This window comes from Podarcis cretensis (assembly GCF_951804945.1).
Source record: "Podarcis cretensis genome assembly, chromosome: 5".
NCBI lineage: Eukaryota > Metazoa > Chordata > Lepidosauria > Squamata > Lacertidae > Podarcis > Podarcis cretensis.
Window position 1 is genome coordinate 91949365 of NC_137174.1, and position 21380 is coordinate 91970744.

The 21380-nt window shown below is 44.8% G+C and overlaps 1 protein-coding gene across 5 annotated transcripts in view; it reads right to left on the minus strand.

Moving 5' to 3' along the window:
* The window catches only part of PEX5L (peroxisomal biogenesis factor 5 like), a 192532-nt gene that overhangs the window by 118018 nt on the left and 53134 nt on the right, over window positions 1-21380 (minus strand). For 2 of the 5 annotated variants that reach the window (XM_079977927.1, XM_079977925.1), the window contains exon 2: window positions 5317-5424. The exons of 2 other annotated variants lie outside the window; for them this stretch is intronic. In XM_079977927.1, the coding sequence (XP_079834053.1) occupies window positions 5317-5424 (108 nt within the window). Of the gene's footprint in view, window positions 1-5316; window positions 5425-21380 lie in introns of those variants that run through there. One more of the 5 variants, XM_079977929.1, reaches the window with a different exon arrangement.

Here is a 21380-nt window from a genome sequence, read left to right on the forward strand (position 1 = left end):
TGGACTGCAAGAAGATCAAACCTCTCCATTCTGAAGGAAATCAGCCCTGAGTGCTCACTGGAATGACAGATTGTGAAGCTGAGGCTCCAGTACTTTGGCCACCTCATGAGAAGAGAAGACTCCCTGGAGAAGACCCTGATGTTGGGAAAGATGGAGGGCACAAGGAGAAGGGGGCGACAGAGGACGAGATGGTTGGATAGTGTTTTCGAGGTTACCAGCATGAGTCTGACCAAGCTGCGGGGGGCAGTGGAGGACAGGAGTGCCTGGCGTTCTCTGGTCCATGGGGTCACGAAGAGTCGGACACGACTAAACGACTAAACAACAAACAACAATAGTTTAACAAGGAGGTTTTCATGCCTGCCCAATTCTGTGTTCCCTTTCCCAGCCTTTGGTCTATTGATGATTAATGCCTATATGCAACCCTTGTATTGTATTTGTGTTGACCAATCAGCAACAAGCACATATGTGGCAATGCTGTAATATTCAATAAAAGAGACTCCTCGAGACATGCTCGAGAGACGCTCCTCACATGGCACCCACTACTCGTCTGTCGTGATTTTCATTCCTACACTTGGGGGTCCCCCCAAAATTATGAGTCTTTGTAAATTGTGTTTCTAGAGGAACTTTTGTTATTGCCAAATGCAAATGTGTTTGCATTATTAAGTTTGTTATGAATAAAAATCATTTTAAGTTAGAGCTTAATAATTATTTCACTAATAATATACTTCTTAATTGTATTTCACTATTAATATACAGTACTTCTTCTTAACTGTATTTCAGTTCAACAATTACTTTGATAAAATACATATTTTGTTATGTGCAAATGGCTTTAGATACCTATTAGGTCCATAAATTACCATATAGCATATATTCAACACAAAAAACAACGACAATTTGTTGTTGACAAAGGACAGCTAGACATATAAAGGGCCCCATTACCTTCAGTAGCGTAGCGTGGGGGGTGCAGGGGGGGCCGGCCGCACCGGGCGCAACATCTGGGGGGCGCGCTCGCCGCCTCCAGAGTCGCCGAAGAGCCTCGGGTGCAGGCTGTAGCAGAGCCCCATGTCTCGCGGAACCGATGAGCTGTGCGCACGTCCGGGCTGAAGGCGTCTGGCAGGCAGCGGCTCTCGGCGCTCGCCGCGGTCCCCGCGTGTCAGGGCCGCGGAGGGCGTGCCAGGCAGCCCCTCCTCACAGCCCCGCCGCCGCCGCTGCAGCGGCTGGGCCATGTTGCATTTTCCTCGCCTCTCTGCCCTCCTCCGGGCAAGCGGCGTCGTCTGGGCGGCAGCGCCAGCGGCAACTCGCCTCAGATCACCTGACACGGACCCGCCGCCGCCGCCGTGGCTACCTTACCGTAAATACCCCAGCCCAGGCAGCAGCAAGAAGAAGCTGGTGGTGGCGGCAGGTTAGGGGTTAGGGGCGCAAATTACTTGCCTTGCCCCGGGTTAGGGGGCGCAAATTACTTGCCTTGCCCCGGGTTAGGGGGCGCAAATTACTTGCCTTGCCCCAGGTTAGGGGGCGCAAATTACTTGCCTTGCCCCGGGTGCTGACAACCCACGCTACGCCGCTGGGTAGAACATCTGCTTTGTATGCTGATAGTCCCACAACTCACCCCAGCATCTCCAGGTAGGACTTGGAATGTCCCGTCTCAGATCCAGGAGAGCTGCCGCCAGCCAGTGTCTACAGTACTGAGATTGATGGACCAGTGCTATAATGGCCTTGCTATAAAGCAGCTGCGAAGTTTCTATGTACTCTCCCCTTTGCTATAGTTCAAATACAATTACAAGGTGAACTCTCTGGGATGCGGCATGTCTGCATATCCCAGTTTACTAGAAGCAATCGATTTCCTTTCTGTTATTAAGCCTCAGCCTCCTCACAATAAAGGAGAATATTTTCGGAGCAGGAAGCAACGTGATTATTTTCCTCATGGGTTCATTTATAGCTCTGATGCCAGAATTTCAAAATGCAGGGCATTTATTACACCATGCCACAGATCCAAGACAGCCCTGACAAAGTCTCCCTTTTTCTTAATGCATTGTCACAAGTAAATTATCTACAAGCTGAAGACATTAGGAAGCAAGAGTCGATTCATTTTCAATTTACCTTTATTGCAGCAAAGCCAATTTTTCTCCCCTAGCTGTGGGGAACAATACGCTTTGCAGTGTGCATTTTGTTGCTGGGGTCAGAATAGCCACTATTTTATTTACATTATTGCACTATGCTTTAAAAGCTCTGGAGCAGGCCTGTTTATATTTTCTCCCTCTCTTTAGAATATAGAAAATTTTCTAGTCCCTGTGTGGGAGATCAGATAGAAAGGATCCCCCAGGGTAGGAGGCTGTGGGAAGAAACAGAAGTTCCCAGGTCTACTTTTCTGTAGCCTGATAAAGAATAGGAGACAAATGTGATAGAGGGTTTTTATAGCTTCTCCTCTCTCTTGCTTCTTTATTTTTTGTTTTTTTCTCTTATTTTGACTTTTCAGTGTCTTTTTCTTCTTTTAGATTAGTTGTTTGGCTTTTATTGTACCTGATATTGAAAACTTTCAATAAAAACATTTAACAACAAAAAAAAAAATTGTAGAAATTAGAAAACATTTATGGATCACCAATGCTCTCCTATGCATGCCAAGTGCAGATTTTTTTTTTTTGGGGGGGGGGAAATATACGATGAATTAAAAAGGATGATAGGGATAACTTTTACTAAAAAACCGGAGGCATTTCTATTAACTATTTTAGATAAAGAGATCCCAAAAAATCTAAAAGAGGTATTCTTGTATGCAACCGCAGTGGCTCGAATACTTGTGGCCAAGGGATGGAAAGATCACGAGGCTCCAAAAATAACAGATTGGCAAATCAAATTACAGGAATTGGTGGAGATGGCTCAACTGACCAACAAACTCAGAGGAAACTCATAGCAAAAATTTGCAGGAAAATGGGATGGTTATAGAAGATATGTTCAAAAATACAATAATAGTTTTGACTCCGTGCTAGCATTTGAGTGACAAAGGAAGTAAAAGGAGGTGGATGGCAATTAAGGATTTATTATATTTTCAGAATGTATTGGAAAATTTATATAGAAAGGTTTATTGTTTTGTGTACATTCGATTGTAAGATAAAACATATGCAAAGGGACTTGACAGGAAGTCAAAATTGAAGAAAAGATTTTGTAAGATAAAAGGGGGAAATATTTACTTTCATTATTATCGTGTGTGTGTGTGTGTGTGTGTGTGTGTGTGTGTCTGTACATATGTGTGTTTTGTATGGAATGTTTGGGAGGAAATAAGACGGTAAATAAAAAATAACAAACTAAATATTGATGTATGTAATTTTTATTTCTCAGTTCTATTTAGTGGTAGTATGGCTGTAATTTTTTGTAACATAAAATCATTCAATAAACATTATTATTATTATTATTATTAAGTGCAGCTCTGCACTCAGGGGAGGAAAACCTCATAGTCGGTAGCAAATTTTAACAGGGACTCAGCAAAGGCTGAAGGAAACAAACACCCATTGAGTTCTACCAACTGACTGACTCCAATGCAAATCAAGGTACAGATAAAAGGTTCTCCACAGGGCAATCAAGTAAATCCCATCGAATTCAATCTGTTTGTTGCCATATGATGTCAGGAGCAGGAAAATTAAACCAAAGAAAAAGGTAGGAAGAATGAGGAGGCCCCTTCCTTTGCAGCCGTGACTTGAATTCTGTGCTTTTTTAATTGAACTGCCTCACGAAACAACATTAATTCCCTGCATGTAATAACACACAGCAGCAAGAAAAGTTGACTATAGCTGTTTCCATGATGTGCTATTTTGCTCCCCTGCAGGGAGCTTTTGTTGGAGGAACAGCCCAGAACTCTTACCATCTCTTTGGGGTGTAAAATATAGATGAGCTCAGCGCTTGTTGGCTACACTGAGCCATTCCTGTGTCAGCTGGAGTTATTACTAGACAAATAACACATTCCCTTGTGAACTTTCCCACATTCTCATGCTTCTCACTGGTCCATCTACTTATTGACCTATTTATTGCATGAATTTTATATACAGCTTGGTTGTAATAAAATCTCAAAGCAGCTTACAAGAAGAATGAAACAATATAAGTGAAAAAGGGCGGCAACTATTCTAAACATTCAGAAAATCATTAAAATCAACAATAAGCTAAATCCAGATGAAAACACGTCAACATGTCTGGATAGGTTTTGCCTAAACAAAAAACAGCTACCAAAAAGAGCATTATTATTGTTGTTGTTGTTGAATTTATATACCGCTGTATACCCAGAGGTCTCAGGGCGGTTCACAGAAGAAAATCAAAATATAAAAGCACAAAATACATAATCAAAATAAAAACAACAGCCCAATAACCCAATAACACCCTTCCCCAGTACAGGTGACAACCATTTTAGGCACAATTGCCAACACTCAGGTCCTTTTGGACCTGGAAGAAGACCGAATGGGGGTGGAATGGGGAGAGGCGGGACTTAGGTTGACTCCAGTCATGTGACCTGGAGACCTGACGCTAAGCACTTGTTTTACTTTTGCCAGACTTAAGCAGAGCAGCAGCCCCGCTGCTGAATGGGGTTTGGATCTGGTGTAACTTTATGCTTGCTTAACTTACACAAACTTGCTTAATGCCAGCTTCCTGTGCACAGGATTGCTCCCTCAAAAAATAAAGAATATTAGATTATTATTTTTTGCGGGTTGGGGGAGCTATTCAGTGTTATGTCTTTAAGCAGGAGGCTGGTACTAATGGCCTGAACGTTTTTACACTTCCGCTGTGTGTGTTTTTATCCTGTTTTTGTGTGAGAAACAGAATATCTCCTGAGAACCTGAGTGTTCTGTTTTGTTTTTAAATTCCGAGGTGCCAGGTGGCTATGGCTGAGGTTGAAAAGTATATCTTGCATTTTGAATAACTTTCTGTGTTATATTACCTGCGGCACCCTTGGAACAAAGTCACCTGTTTCATTTCGGAAACTCCACATTTTCCATCAGGATCGAAGCACATAATTCTGCTTCTGGCATGTGTACTACTAGCTTCTTCATGAGATAAGCAATGAGTGGGGAAAAGAAGACAAGCTTGAATTATGGGTTTAATATTCTGAATAGCAGGGCAATACGTGAATGAATAGACACAATAAGAAAACGAGACAGGGCAGCTTGGTGGGAGCAGCTGGATTAAATGTGGAGTGAGAATGAGAGGAAGACTGCTGTGTAAAAACGGCCTCTCAAAACTCTGCCACTCTGCTTTTGGACAGGGAAATTGACGGGGCACATTTCACAGAATTTCTCCCGGGGGATTAGACATTGTACAACAGTTTCCAGAACTCACCATTAGCCGTGATTGCAGCACAGCTTCTTTCCTTTCCTCCCTACAATTTGGCTTGTTTGTTCGTTTGTTTTTAGCTCCTTTCCTGTCAGCACTCGCCACTGAAGTTTTCTATTAAAGGGAGCGATATATTGCAATGGAAATGCATTTCTTAGGCATGCAGAAGAGAAGCTACGGATTTAGTTGCATTTTTATTTTTTTGCAAAAGGCAACCCAAAGCAACTTGCAAATATAACACAAACGTTAAAATGAAATATGAAAACCCACCTGTGACACATGCCAAACAATAACAACCAGTTCAAATACATTCCACTCCATTTAAAAAAGAAGAAGAAAAGGCAATGCTGGAATATCAATTAAAGCATCCATGACAGATGGCCACCCAACTTCTGCTTAAAAACCTTCAAGGAAGAAGAGTCCACAAACTCCAAAGGGAGTCCGTTTCACTGCCGAACAGCTCTTACTGTCAGAAAGTTCTTCTTGATGTTTAGTAGGAATCTCCTTTCTTGTAACTTGATGTTCAAGTCCTACCCTCCAGAGCAAGAGACAACCAGCTTGCTCCATCTTCCTTGTGACATCCCTTGAGATATTTGATGATGACTATCCTATTCCTCTCAGACTCCTCTTTCCCAGGCTAAACAAACCCAACCCCCTCAACTGTTCCTCATAAGGCTTGGTTTGTAGAACCTTTGTCTTCTTGGTCACCCTCCTCTGCACACGTTCAAGCTTGTCAATATTCTTCTTAAATGGTGGCACCTAGAACTGGACACAGAACTTCAGGTGTGGTCTGACCAAGGCAGAATAGAGTGGTACTATGACTTCCAAGAAGATCAAACCTATCCATTCTTAAGGAAATCAGCCCTGAGTGCTCACTGCAAGGACAGATTCTGAAGCTGAGACTCCAATACTTTGGCCACCTCATGAGAAGAGAAGACTCCCTGGAAAAGACCCTGATGTTGGGAAAGATGGAGGGCACAAGGAGAAGGGGACGACAGAGGACGAGATGGTTGGACAGTGTTCTCGAAGCTGCCAGCATGAGTTTGACCAAACTGCGGGAGGCAGTGGAAGACAGGAGTGCCTGGCGTGCTCTGGTCCATGGGGTCACAAAGAGTCGGGTACAACTAAATGACTAAACAACAACATGACTTCCCTGGATTGGGACACTATACTTCTGTAGATGCAGCCTGGATCAAATGAAATTATTAAGCATCCCTATTTGCCATAGAGGAAGAGGCCATTTATTTAGTCACAAACCTGCAGTAAGAATGATCTCATTTCCCCCTGGAAAGCTTCACCCCCCACCACCCAGTCACTGCAGTCATTGCACCCAGTCACCCCTACATATTACTTTGTTCTTCAATCATAGAAGTGGCCTACGATATTAAGACAAGGGACAGATGGGTGTTGTAAGAGGCATCACTTCCCATGAGGTGCACCTCTGTTGTCTCTGATCAAGGTAGTCTTTGAAGCAATACAAAGACCTGTCAAAAGCACCCATCACCAGCAGTCACCACCTTTAACCCACCTCCTTCAAGTCTCCAAAAGAGAGAGGTGGGGAATAAACAAACTAGTGTCTGCCTCCAGCTAAATAAATAACGCAGGGCAATCCAAATATTGCCCAGTTCAATACCAACAATAGGAATTGTTCCAAATGCCCCAAGCAGACCTGGGAATTTGCACGCCATCATTTCTCTTCAATGGAATGCAAAAAGGCTGTCGTCTGCCAGATTTCTTCTGTCATAGAAAGAGGCTTGGGATTTCGGATGCCCATCTGAGCCGGAACCAGAACTATGGAGAATGCACACATGATGTCTGTCTGACAGTGCTGTTTATTATTACACTGAATCGGTGGGTTGTGTGTCTGTGTGTGTAGGAGGGGAAGGGCTGGAGGAACAGGCAGGCAATGCAAGTTGTCTCGCACAGCGACAGCCTCATGTAATGTGCAGTGCTGCATTTGCTTCTTGCTGAGCCCTGACAGCAATGGGACAGCTGAGTGGCAGGTACTGCTGGTCATTTTAATAAGGTCTGCCCAGTATATTTCAACTTCATCATTGAGGAGCATTTGCTCTGCAATGCTTCCTTCTGCAGACAAGGAAAGATTGTCTGTTGCTTAGAGTGTCGGACTGGGACCTGGGAGAGACCGGGGATCAATTCCCCCACTCAGTCATGAAGCTCACCGGCTGACCTTGGGCCAGTCACTGTCTCTCAGCCTAACCTACCTCACAGGGTTGTTGTGAGGATGAAACGGGGAGATGGAGGCCATGTACACCACCTTGAGGTGTCATCTGCTCCGCAAAAGAAAAATGATACCCAAGCAGGGAACTCTTGCATGTGTTTCATTATTGCTTTGCAGGCCACAGTGCATGGAGCAATGTCAACTCCTGAGAAAAGCAACACTAATAAACTACTTGCTGTGGGATGCAAATTGGGATTTATAACAAAGTAGGTTTATTTTTATTTGTTTTTTTAATGTCAACCACCAAGACCTTGTGAATTGGAGGTCCTTGCCGTATTACTTAAGAAAAAAAGCGTTTGAAAAGCAGAAATATAAGAACATAAGTTTGGACACAAACTCTGAGGCTGAAGTAGAAAAGAAGATGAGCAGAGAGCCTTTGATAACCCTCTTTGGGTTATGTATGCATGTATTAAATTCATATGCCACCCATCATCCGTAGAGCTCAGGGTGGTTCACAGTGTAAAAATACAATATAAAACCCATGAAACACACAATAAAAATAAGAACAAAGACAAACCAATAACCCCGTCTCCCATTTAAAAAGGTAGTGGATGTCAATCAGCCCAAGGCCTGGCTGAAAAGGAATGTTTTCGCCTGGCACATAAAGGTGCATATTGAAGGTGCCAAGAAAGCCTCTCTGGGGAGATTACAGATAGGTAGCCGTGTTGGTCTGCCATAGTCAAAACAAAATAAAAAAATTCCTTCCAGTAGCACCTTAAAGACCAACTAAGTTAGTTCTTGGTATGAGCTTTCGTGTGCATGCACACTTCTTCAAGAAGTGTGCATGCACACGAAAGCTCATACCAAGAACTAACTTAGTTGGTCTCTGGGGAGAGTATTCCACCAACAAGGAGCCACCACAGAAAAGGCCAGTTCTCATGTTGCCACCCTCTGGACCTCTCATGGAGGAGGCACACTAAGAAGGTACTCAGATGATGATCTTAGGGTCTGGGTAGGTTTATATAGAGAGAGCCAGTTCCTGAGCAGCTGATGTGGTCTTTGGTAGCTACAAAGGTATCCTTTCATCTCCGCTGCCTCAAATCCAATTTAAGCATACAGGAAAAGCATATGGAATAGTTCATGGACTACGTACGATTTCATAATGCAAGCGGAGAGGACATGAAGCCACTGTGGTGTAGTGCTTAGAGTGTCGGACTAGGACCTGGGAGAGACCAGGGATGAAATCCCCCACTCAGCCATGAAGCTCACCAGCTGACCTTGGGCCAGTCACTGTCTCTCAGCCTAACCTTCCTCACAGGGTTGTTGTGAAGATGAAGCGGGGAGATGGAGGCCATGTGACCACCTTGAGCTCTTTGGAGGAACATGTGGGTTATAAATTCTATACATCTTATTTAAGTAAATAAATACATGTTCCCACATATCAAAACACCCCTTCCACAAAGAAATCAAGAACAAGGGGCTGGGGGAATCAAGGGGGATTATGAGTGTTGTCAGGGGCTCAGGAGCAGAGGCACAGGGAAGAGAGGAGATGGAGAGTGAAGGGGAAGAATCCGAGGGGAGCGTAGGAGAAGAGGACAGTGGACCGAGGGATTCCATGAGCCTCTCCAGCGAATCGGAAGATTCACAGAAGGGGGCGCCAGTGGCCAGGGGTAGGGGGTTCCCAAGGGGAATGCCCCAGGAGCAAGGGGGCAGCAGGGACTCCCAGAGCAGTAGCTGGAAATCAGGACCAGCTTCCCCACCAGAGCAGAGTGGGGGGGAAGAGTCCCAAGGATCGGGGCCAGTGCATTCCCCACCAGGGAGAGAAGATAAGGAGAGGTCAGATCCGGCCAGTGTCCCGGAAGAGGGAAGCAGTGACCAAAGTAGTGTAACGGTTAGGAGAAAGGTCACTGGGCTGGCACGAGAGGCAAGTTCAAATGTACAGGAGCGCGGGACAGCAGAGAATGAGGATTGGGAACCGGGTCCTAAAGCCCGCCGGAGGGAGGGGGAGGAGCTAAGCGACTCAGCGTCGGAAGAGTCCAGAAAGGGCAATGCCCCAGCGGGCAGGAGGACCCAGAGGAGGAGAGAGCAGCGTAAAAGGTGGAGCAGGGCTAGGATCTTAAACTGGTGTCAGAGGGGAGGAGACTCAGATGGGACTTCGCCGATCTAGGGTTTAAGACGTAGGGCTGCACGCTGTGGCTTTGAAATGGAAACTGAACTTCAATAAAGACTTTTGTACATTACTACAGCCTAGCGTTGGTCCTCTGTGAGCTGGGACCTAGAGGCAGCTCTGACAAGTGTAATAAATAAAACCCTATCCCTAACATATGGACTTTCCATCTGCAGACTCTAGCTATGTTATCAGAATTAGGGAAAATCTAAATTTCAGCTGTAGGCTGCTCAGGGCAAGGACTTATATTTTCTTTACATTGCTCTACAAAGCACCCTCTGCATTCTGGGTACTAAAATAATCCTCAGCAATGTCAGTGTGGGTATGCGTAAAAGGAGACACTGGATCTATAGCAGCAAACATTCCCTATAGGGTTCTTGCCGTCTAGTGATTAATATCTTATCAGTTAACTGAAGTCTTTCAACAATGAAGGATGGTTATCAGGAAGGGAAGTAATAGAGCAAGCTAGCTGGACCACATTGTATCTATTTATTTTTAGCAATTTTAATTCTGCACACTCTAAAATAAAGAGTCATAAATGAGCTAAATCCCTGATGCTATTTGTCAAAAATAATGGCGACATCTCTCTGCGCTTTCCCCCATCTCATTTACTCTCATTAAACTGACCTCCTATATCCCAGGTGTCATCTGTTCTGCAAAAGAAAAATGATACCCAAGCAGGGAACCCTTGCATGTGTTTCATTATTGCTTTGCAGGCCATAGTGCATGGAGTAATGTCAGCTCCTGAGAAAATCAACACTAATAAACTACTTGCTGTGGGATGCAAATTGGGATTTATAACAAAGTAGGTTTATTTTTATTTTATTTTTTTAATGTCAACCACCAAGATCTTGTGAATTGGAGGTCCTTGCCGTATTACTGAAGAAAAAAGCATTTAAAAAGCAGATATATAAGAACATAAGTAGACCCCTGCTAGATGAGCACAATGGCCCATCTAGGCCAGCATCCTGTTCTCACAGTGGCCAGCCAGATGCCTGCAAGCAGGATTCGAACACAAGAGCCCTCTGTCCTCCTGCGACCAGAAGCATTATTGTCTCTGACTGTGGAGGCACAGTATAGCCATCATGGGTAGTAGCTTTATTGGCTCACTTTATTGGCCGAGGGAGCCAGCGTACAGCTTCCGGGTCATGTGGCCAGCATGACTAAGCCGCTTCTGGCGAAGCAGAGCAGCGCACGCCAGAGTGGTACCTATTTATCTACTTGCACTGGCATGCTTTTGAACCGCTAGGCTGGCAGGAGCAGGGACCGAGCAACAGGAGCTCACCCCGTCGCGGGAATTCAAACCGCTGACCTTCTGATTGGCAAGCCCTAGGCTCTGTGGTTTAACCCACAGCGCCACCCGCGTCCCTTTTTGAAGAAGTACTTTCTTTCAAAAGAATACAGGAAACCAAGAGCTACATTCAGGGCTCATTCACACGTTCATTTGTGCTGCACCTAGAAAGCGCAGGTCCGAGCAGTTTTCTGCTTGGTTCGCACTTTCTAGGCATGGGTCTGAGTGGTTTCCCCCTTGCCCCACTCATTTCCAAGGGAAAACCCACTCTTTAGTGACAGATCAGAACAAATGGCAATCTGGTGGAAACCAGAATTGCCATTTGCTCCGGCGTTCTCGGGCCACGCCAACCTTAAATGACCCAAGCCCCGCCCCTGCAGCCAGCCGATTGGCTGGCCCAGGGTATGACGTGGCCCGAGGATTCCCCTAGTCGCGCGGGGCCGCAGCCAGCCCCGCGCGAACAATGGTGGGGCGTGAGCCCGCAACCCCCCCTCCTGATGTCGGGAGTGGCTTTGCTCCAATTGAGAGCGAAACAGCAGTTTTCCCTGGGGGAAAGCAGTGGGACAACAAGAAGTAAGGATACGTCCTTACACTTCACTTACAGAATCCATGCCAACTCCAGGTACGGCTGCGACAGACCTCTGCCTAAAACCATGGAGAACTGCAGACAGTCAGGGTACGTCAGGGGTCACCTACATTGTGCCCACACAATAATTAAGTGGGGAGAGCTCTGTTGCAGTCTGGTCCTAAGTTCTGCTGTTGCCCACAATGGAAACCGGATGCAGGACGAGATGGCCCTTTGACCTGATCCAACACTGGTAGGATGCGCCTGCAATTGTGAGCTCATTCCTAGCGTGAACAATGAAAGCCCCCTCTCTGTGGCTCTTCCAGGTGAGTCACTCTTCAAGGAACAGTATCTTTGGGCTGAGTCACATCAGGATAAGATGGGGAAAGTAAAACGCCAATCGCAGATTGCTAGATCGAACAAATGCACCATCTGATAATGGAAACAAGCATACCAAAATCCTTATCGCAAGAGAGCTGTCACCTCAACAAACTATGTGAAGAAGCCCTTATAGTTCTCTCTATGGGACTGTGTTTCTCTTTGGGAAACAACGGCAACTTTTTCTTTTCTTTGGACTTGGGCTGAAGCACTGCTGCAGCAGACCTTGGGGTGGAAGAAAACTGGTGTGGCCAAGGCAGCAAGAAACCGAGGGATCAGTGCATCCTAGAAGGTCAACTGTCCCTTGGGAGAAATGTCTGAGCTGTCCAAAGGATGGGTGGGCACTTTATTCATGTGCAGTGCTGGCACAATCATAGAATCATAGAATCATAGAATCATAGAATCATAGAATCATAGAGTTGGAAGAGACCACAAGGGCCATTGAGTCCAACCCCCTGCCAAGCAGGAAACACCATCAGAGCACTCCTGACATATGGTTGTCAAGCCTCTGCTTAAAGACCTCCAAAGAAGGAGACTCCACCACACTCCTTGGCAGCAAATTCCACTGTCGAACATCTCTTACTGTCAGGAAGTTCTTCCTAATGTTTAGGTGGAATCTTCTTTCTTGTAGTTTGGATCCATTGCTCCGTGTCCGCTTCTCTGGAGCAGCAGAAAACAACCTTTCTCCCTCCATGAATGTATGCAGTGCAGCACATCTGGCAGGGCTGCGTGAGGGGAATGCAGTGCCTGAAGGGCCGTAGTACCTGCTTTGTACACAAAGGCTTCAATCCTTGGCAACATTTCCAGGTAGTGCGGGGAGAGAACCCTGCCCGAAACCTTGGAGACGTACTGCCAGTCATTGAAGAGACTCCTGAGATCAATGGACCAAGGGGGCCTGACTTCCTAGGACTTCTCCCTTTGCAAAACTGCAAGCTGCATCCTGCGTTGGAATCTGCCGTTCAGATTTCGAGAGTTGTACCTTGGGGTGAGGCAAGGGATCTCCGGACACACCCCTCAGACTACATGCCGCAGCTACTCATGGCAACCTACTTTACTCATTCATTCATTTATTTGAACCCATCTGTGAATCGTTTCCCATATAAACATCTCCAAGTGAAAATTGCCTCGCGCAAACATTTGAAGACTCATTAGAGAACAGTGCCTTTTACAATCACTCAAGAGTGTGTGTAGAATTCAAGATTTATTCAGAAAAGTTTCCAGTGCTCCTCACAGGGGGTTTATTCCACCAATAACCCAGCAAGTCTCGAAATTTACTGAAGCAGAGGGAATGCCTTTACTCGAGCATTTACAGATTTACCCTCCAGGGACGTGGCACTCTTCCACTAAATCCAAAAGTTTCCTCAGAGCAAACGAAGTGTGTTCTGGCTGTTTCTAATTGTTTGCACGGGGAAGAAATAATGAGGGTAGACATTTCAAGAGTCATTTCTCCCCACCTCAACCATTTTTTTAATATAACTTAAGTGGCAACTTCCAAAGAAACGTCAAGACTTATCAGTGTTTTTGGCACACGTCCTATCTTTAGGCTAGCCTAAATGAAAATGAAAAGTATTTGTCAGGCAAATAAAGTGCCATGACATAACACAAGGGTAGGCAAACTAAGGCCTGGGGGTCAGATCTGGCCCAATCGCCTTCTCAATCCGGCCCACGGACGGTCCGGGAATCAGCATGTTTTTACATGAGTAGAATGTGCCCTTTTATTTAAAATGCATCTCTGAGTTATTTGTGGGGCCTGCCTGGTGTTTTTACATGAGTAGAATGTGTGCTTTTATTTCAAATGCATCTCTGGGTTATTTGTGGGGCATAGGAATTTCCCCCCAAAAAAATACAGTCCGGCCCCCCATAACGTGTGAGGGACAGTGGACCGGCCCCCTGCTGAAAAAGTTAGCTGACTCCTGACATAACAGAAACCAAAGGGCCTGAATACATGCCAGTTAGAGGGGACCCAATTAAAAAACAACAGCTCTCACCTATTGCAGATACATTGGAATTGCGAGAAGCCTCTGAATATTCTGGTTATTCTAACAGAAGTAGGAAGCACAAAGGCTGCATGCTGCTTAGGTACTGAATATAATGATTATATCACTTCTTACACAGTGATAGGAACTGGCCGGACATCCTCAATCACTCAGTGTATTGAAACAAATCTCCACACACCCTTTCTTTCTACAGCTCAATATTCCTGGAAGACCAGGTATGGTATACAGGAATATGCATCTTGGTGATGCTAATAACAATGGCTCATGTTCAGCTCATTGCTGGATTAGTGTGGTCAAATGCAAAAGGGGCCATGGCTTCTGCACCTTTAACACTTTTGTAGGAAAGGTAATGTCTGCAGATAAGCTCTGGCTGCAGTTTCCCCTTCTGCACACTTGCTAGAGATCCTGAAGCCTTTTTTTGTACATGTTCACCCTAGACTGGGTACCAGACGCTAGGTGACCAAAGGATAATTATTACTACCCTGTAGAGGTTCACATTTCAGGAAAAGATCCTGATCAGCATTTAGCACAGAGCTGGGCTCCCAGACCTGGGTGACTGCTGAAGTTCAAGGCTGGTCCTGACCGGTGTCGATATGTAGGGTTGCCATGCATCCAGGAAAACCCAGACATGTCCTCTTTACATTTTAAAGGAAATGTTTGGGTTTTATTTTGGGGAGTGGGTTGGGGCTCGGGGCTCAGGCTCCGGCTCAAGCTGTTCTGCACGCTGCGGCCGCTGCCAGCCCAAGCTGTCCTCTTTTTTGCTCTTCAAGATATGGCAACCCTAAGATATGTTCTCTGGAATAGGTCAGGGTGGCGCTGTGGGTTAAACCACAGAGCCTAGGACTTGCCGACCAGAAGATTGGCAGTTCAAATCCCCGCGATGGGGTGAGCTCCCGTTGCTCAGTCCCTGCTGCTGCCAACCTAGCAGTTCGAAAGCACATCAAAGTGCAAGTAGATAAATAGGTACTGATCCGGCGGGAAGGTAAACGGCATTTCCGTGCACTGCTCTGGTTCACCAGAAGCGGCTTAGTCATGCTGGCCACATGACCCGGAAGCTGTACACCGGCTCCCTCAGCCAATAAAGCGAGATGAGCGCCGCAACCCCAGAGTCGGTCACGACTGGACCTAATGGTCAGGGGTTCCTTTACCTTTACCTTATAGATAAAACAGAAACCAATAATCAGTGCTACCATTTCCTTTGTTATTGTTGGCATTGTCTCAAGAGACAATGGAGTGTGCTTCTGGGGGTGAAATCAAACCACTGTACAACTGCTCTCTCTCTCTCTCTCTCTCTCTCTCTCTCTCTCTCTCTCTCTGTGTGTGTGTGTGTGTGTGTGTGTGTCTGAACAATGTTGCATTTCTTTTCTTACTGAAAAGTGGAACAGTGGCTTTTCCACTCTGCAGAAAGTTGCCAAAATTAAGGAAGCAACCTGAACAAAACAATTTCTGGCAGGAAATTGTATGTGTTTTTCCTTTTGAACACATCCTGAGATAATCAAGCCATTCTGAAATGGCAGGCTCTCACCTCTCCACACGAAGCGACTAATTCCAGGACTTTAATCTCACCTGCCTGTGTAGGGAAAAGAAGAAAGGAGGGATCCCAGAGGGGAAATGACATGTCTCTACTGGTATTAGTGCTGGCGATTCACACTGGAGTTAGCAGAGTCTCCTGCAGATTATTAGCCTTTTCTCTTTTTGACCCTTGAAGTGATTCCATATAGTTGCTACCGAGAATGAAAGTAGTATTATGGGAAGAGCAGCAGATCAGCGCTAGTGTGAATGCGGAGCTAGTGCAGACAGATTTTGGAGGACAACTACATCCTCAGCAGACGTCAATGAGCCTGGGAATTCAAATAAATAAATAAATAAATAAATAAATAAATAAATAAATAAATAATCTACATCCTCAGCAGACGTCAATGAGTCTGGGAATTCAAATAAATAAATAAATTAATCATCATCATCATCATCATCATCATCATCATCATCATCATCATCTACATCCTCAGCAGACGTCAATGAGTCTGGGAATTCAAATAAATAAATAAATAAAATCATCATCATCATCATCATCATCATCATTGTCAGAGCTGCCCGAGGTCCCAGCTCACAAAGGACCAACGCCAGTTCTTGTTATATACAAAAGTCTTTATTGAGGATCAGTTTCAATTTCAAAGCCGCGGCGCACAGCTCTACGTCTTGGAGTCTAGACCGCTGAAGCTCCGTCTGAATCTCCTCCCCCCAGACACCAGTTTAAGACTCTAGCCTTGCTCCACCTCTTCCTTTGCTCTTTCCTCCTCTGGGTCCGCCTGTCCGCTGGGGTCTTGCCCTTTCTAGACTCTTCTGACGCTGAGTCCCCTGAGTCTTCCCCCTCCCTCCGGCGGGCTTTAGGACCTGGTTCCCAATCCGGGTTACCTGCTGTGCCGTGCGCCTGTACATTTGAACTTGGCGCGCGCGCCCAGCCGGCAACCTTCCTCCTGACCGTTACACTGCTCCTGTCACTGCTTCCCCCTTCGGAGAGGCTAGCTGGACCTGACCTCCCCTCCGTTCCCTCACTCTGCGATGGAGGCGTGGCCAGCCCTGATTCATCTTCTCTCCCTGCTGGAGGAGAAGCTGGTCCTGACACATGGGACTCTTCCCCCCCACTACGCTCTGGTGGAGGAGCTGGTCCTGATCTCTCGCTGCTGCTTTGGGAGTCCCCGCTGGCCCCTTGCTTCTGGTGTGTCCCCCCTGGGACCCCCCTTGCCCTGGCCGTCGGCGCCCCCCTCTGGGAATCTTCTGATTCGCTGGAGAAGCTCATGGAATCTCTCGGGCTACTCTCATACTCCCCTACGCTGCCCTCAGATTCTTCCCCTTCGCTCTCCATTTCCTCTCTCCCCTGTGCCTCTGCTCCTGAGCCCCTGACAATCATCATCATCATCATCATCATCATCATCTACATCCTCAGCAGATGTCAATGAGTCTGGGAATTCAAATAAATAAATAAATAAATAAATAAATTATTATTATTATTATTATTATTATTATTATTATTATTATTATTATTATTTATACCCCGCCCATCTGGCTGAGTTTCCCCAGCCACTCTGGGCGGCTTCCAAGAGCTTCAAAGTGTTGGCTTAAAGATGAATGGGTATTTTGGCAGCCATCTGACACAAACCTGGTTTATGTCAGTTTCCTATAATGAAATCATTGAAGTTTCTGTGCTTTTGCAAAGTTGACTCTGCTAATCATGGTGCAAACAACCGATGTATCCCATCAGCTGCATGCCAGAAAACCTACCAAGGTTGGAAGCCTCAGTCTTGTTCCAATTCGTGTCAATTGCACGCGTCCATTCATAAAATAATAATAATAATAATAATAATAATAATAATAATAATAATGCATTTTCCCGGTTCAAAAACTGGGCTCAGGGCGGCTAACAACAAATTTAAAACACTTCAAAACACTTAATTATAAAAGCAGCATAAAATACAGTATAAAAAAACATGAATAACAATAAAAATAAAAAATCAATTAGATAATCCCCAGGGCTAGCTGGCTGAATTGGTCCTACTTGAGCCAGCAAGGAGGCCAGGGGTGAATTAGCTGTGGGGTCTCAGAGCGGGTGATCTTCATAAAAGGGGAGTTCCATCCCATTTCCATATAAATCTCTGATCCCCCCCCCATCTACACGAAAAGTTAAGATTAAATGCATATTTAAATAGTATTTTTAACACAAACGACACTTTTAAATATCTGTTTTGCCTCAACGTATGCATTTCTAAATACGTATTTTTTCCAGATACATATTGGTACTTTTCTGAGCTAGGGGCGGCATCGCACAATTCGGAGCCGTGCAAATTCCAAAGTATGAGTTGTGTTGCAATGCACCTACTAGTCTTGGAGCTGAAAATTAGGTTGCTTTTCTTAAAACTGCAGACCAAACAAAAGCACCCTCCATCTGCACTGCTAACACACAAACGCAAACAGACACAAAGTGACATTGCACCAGGCATGGCTCACTTTCAAACTTCTTTCCAAAAGCTAGAAACTTTTCCTTTAAATCTACTTAAGACACTGATTTCTCCACCTGATGCTGGCTTTATTTGCTTGTGTGGCATGATAGCAGGAGCCAGGCACCTCTGGTCTTGGTACATTCACCCCATTTATGCCCACCCTGAATTATTTATCCATTATTAATTTTCCACTCTGTTCTGGATATGCCATATGCGGTTGTTTTCTATGGCAGCTTTGTTCTCCTTCAGCGGGAGCAGCCATGGGGAGCCTTTGAATAAAACAGGCAACTCACAGTTGTGTATCTCAAGAGAGAAATAAGACCTCTAATGTTACTGTATCATTAAACAGAGAGGACAAAGAGGAAAAAGAACACAACAGCACTGATGGGAATTTTCACGTAATGAGAAATGCTTCTTAAAGCGTTCTCAGCGTTGAAGCCATCATGCTATTAAAAGTTCCCGATTCCAGAAAGCTTAAGCATCTCTCTTTTCTCCGTTGCTATACATTATTTAGTACAGTGAAGGATGAAGTCGCCACTGTGAAGTCACACAATCGAGATTATGCAGAGCCCAAAGCTCGGTATCTCAGGCAGGGCACCTCTGAGCAGGTACAGAATTCTTTCTCCTAAAGGTGAAACATCCCCCCCCCCAAAGGACCCGAGGACAAATTATTTCTCTCCACTTCCTTTGTGGAGGAATGCTCCTTCATTGGTCCAGAGATGGTGCAGTTTCACCATGGAGGAGCTATTCATCACTCCCAGTTCACCTGCCTACAGTTGCAGCAGCCCCACATGAATAATAATAATAATAATAATAATAATAATAATAATAATAATAATTTATTTATACCTTGCCCATCTGGCTTGGTTTCCCCAGCCACTCTGGGCGGCTCCCAACAGAATATTAAAAACACAATAAAACATCAAACATTAAAAAATTCCCTCAACAGGGCTGCCTTCAGATAAGTTAGCAGAAGAGGACTGGGATCTGTGTTTATGACTACTTTTGTTGTGTTGTAGTTGCGTTTTCTTCTTGTTATAAGCCACCTTGAACAAATAATAATAATAATAATAATAATAATAATAATAATAATAATGCATTTTTATTTATACCCTTCCTGGTTCAAAAACTGGGCTCAGGGCGGCTAACGACAAATTTAAAACACTTTAAAACACTTAATTATAAAAGCAGCATAAAAAACAGTATAAAAAACATAAATAACAATAAAAATCAAAATTCAATTAGATAATCCCCAGGGCTAGCTGGCTGAATTGGTCCTACTTGAGCCAGCAAGGAGGACAGGGGAGAATTAGCTGTGGGGTCTCAGAGCAGGTGATCTTCATAAAAGGGGAGTGGGAAGGAAGAGAAGGGAAATAAAAGATAAATTCAGATTCAGATTCCTTCATTGCAGGGCGTTGGACTAGATGATCCTCACGTCCCTTTCCAACTTTACAATTCTATATTTCTACGCACAACCCATTATTAAAGGGTAGAGCTGTGAAGCACAGAATGCATGCACCTGTATTCATAGCAATAAAGGGGAATATCAGGCCCAGGGAGCAAAGGCAGCCTTCCACCCAGACAGACACATCCCCTCTTACCAGGCTACATCCCTTCCTGGACCCTTTGCTTTGCAACTCCACCAAGCACTCATGCTTGGCTAGAATGTGTCCTTGAACTCCAGTAATGACTTTTGTTTGCCTGGATGGAGGACAAAGAGGTGTTTGAGTATGCGTAGAAACTACCCTGTTGTAGAAAGGCAAAATTCACATTTCTGCTTTGCCCACCAATGGCACGTGGCCCTTGCAAAGATGCCCAGAATGGGAAAGTGGCCCTTGAGCTGAAAAGAGTCCCCACTTCTAATTTATAGGGCACAGCTCTCTCAGCTCAAGCCAAGACAGCAGCCTCATGTGATGCTGTAACTATTCCCACCCCACCCCCACCCCCCGTTTATTATTTATTTCGTAAAATTTATACACCTCTTGATTGTTAAAAACTCCTCAAAGTGGTTTTCTTCTCAAGTTGTCCTATGTGGGGTAACCCTTCCTGGGTTCTGACCAGATGCTCAGGACCAATTAGTCAAGTATCCTATCAGATAAATAACTGCCTCCCAAGACCTTTACAGTGGTACCTCAGGTTAAATACTTAATTCGTTCCGGAGGTCCGTACTTAACCTGAAACTGTTCTTAACCTGAAGCACCACTTTAGCTAATGGGGCCTCCTGCTGCTGCTGCACCGCTGGAGCACAATTTCTGTTCTCATCCTGAAGCAAAGTTCTTAACCTGAAGCACTATTTCTGGGTTAGCGGAGTCTGTAACCTGAAGCATATGTAACCTGAAGCGTATGTAACCCGAGGTACCACTGTATAGTGGCAAACCCAAATAAATCTGAGACACACTTTCGCTAAGTGCATCAGCAGACAGCTGCCTAATGAATTGGCCGTCAGGCCTCCAATGAAGTTATATCACATCAAGCCTACAGAGACGAAAGGCTGTAACTATTTGTGAACCACCACAGCTCAAGTGTGCTTGCATTTAAGGGGGGAAATGGCTCTGCCCCCCGCCCCGTTTTTTCACCCTCAAATTCTGGAAACCACGCCCAAGGGTAAAATTCAAGTAGGGCCAATTCATCCCGTCTAGGTGGCAATACTGTTAGCAGGAGCAACGGTTGAAGGAGCTGGGTATGTTTAGCCTGGAAAAGAGGAGACTGAGAGGAGATTTGATATCTCAAGGGCTGTCACATGAAAGAGGGAACAAACTTGTTTCCTCCTGCTCTGAAAGAGTAGGACTCGAACCAGTGGCCTCAAGTTACAAGAAAAGAGATTCTAACTCAACATATGGAAAACCTTTTTGACAGTAAGAGCTGTTTGACAATGGAATGATCTCCCTTGGGAGGTTAATAATAATAATAATAATAATTAATAATAATAATAATAATAATAATAATAATAATAATAATAATAAATTTTATTTATACCCCGTCCTCCCTGGCCAAAGCCAGGCTCAGGGTGGCTAACACCAGTAAAATTACAGTAAAAACATAATAGGGGGAAAAACCAATTTAAAATACAGTGGTACCTCGGGTTAAGTACTTAATTTGTTCCGGAGGTCCGTTCTTAACCTGAAACTGTTCTTAACCTGAGGCACCTTTTTAGCTAATGGAGCCTCCTGCTGCCGCTGCGCTGCCGGAGCACAATTTCTGTTCTTATCCTGAAGCAAAGTTCTTAACCTGAAGCACTATTTCTGGGTTAGCGGAGTCTGTTACCTGAAGCGTATGTATTATTTTTTTTAAAATTTCATATTTATTAAGATTTTTGAATACAAGTGCATAAATAAAAATTACTTATATCATAACATAATTTCGTCTCTTCTTTGGACTCCCTCACATCTCCCGCTCCCACTTACATCGTTGCAAAAGGTTTTTTCCAAGCAAATTACCCACTTGTTTGCAATATTTGTCACCGCTCATTTAGATAAAATCTAACAATTCTCCAAA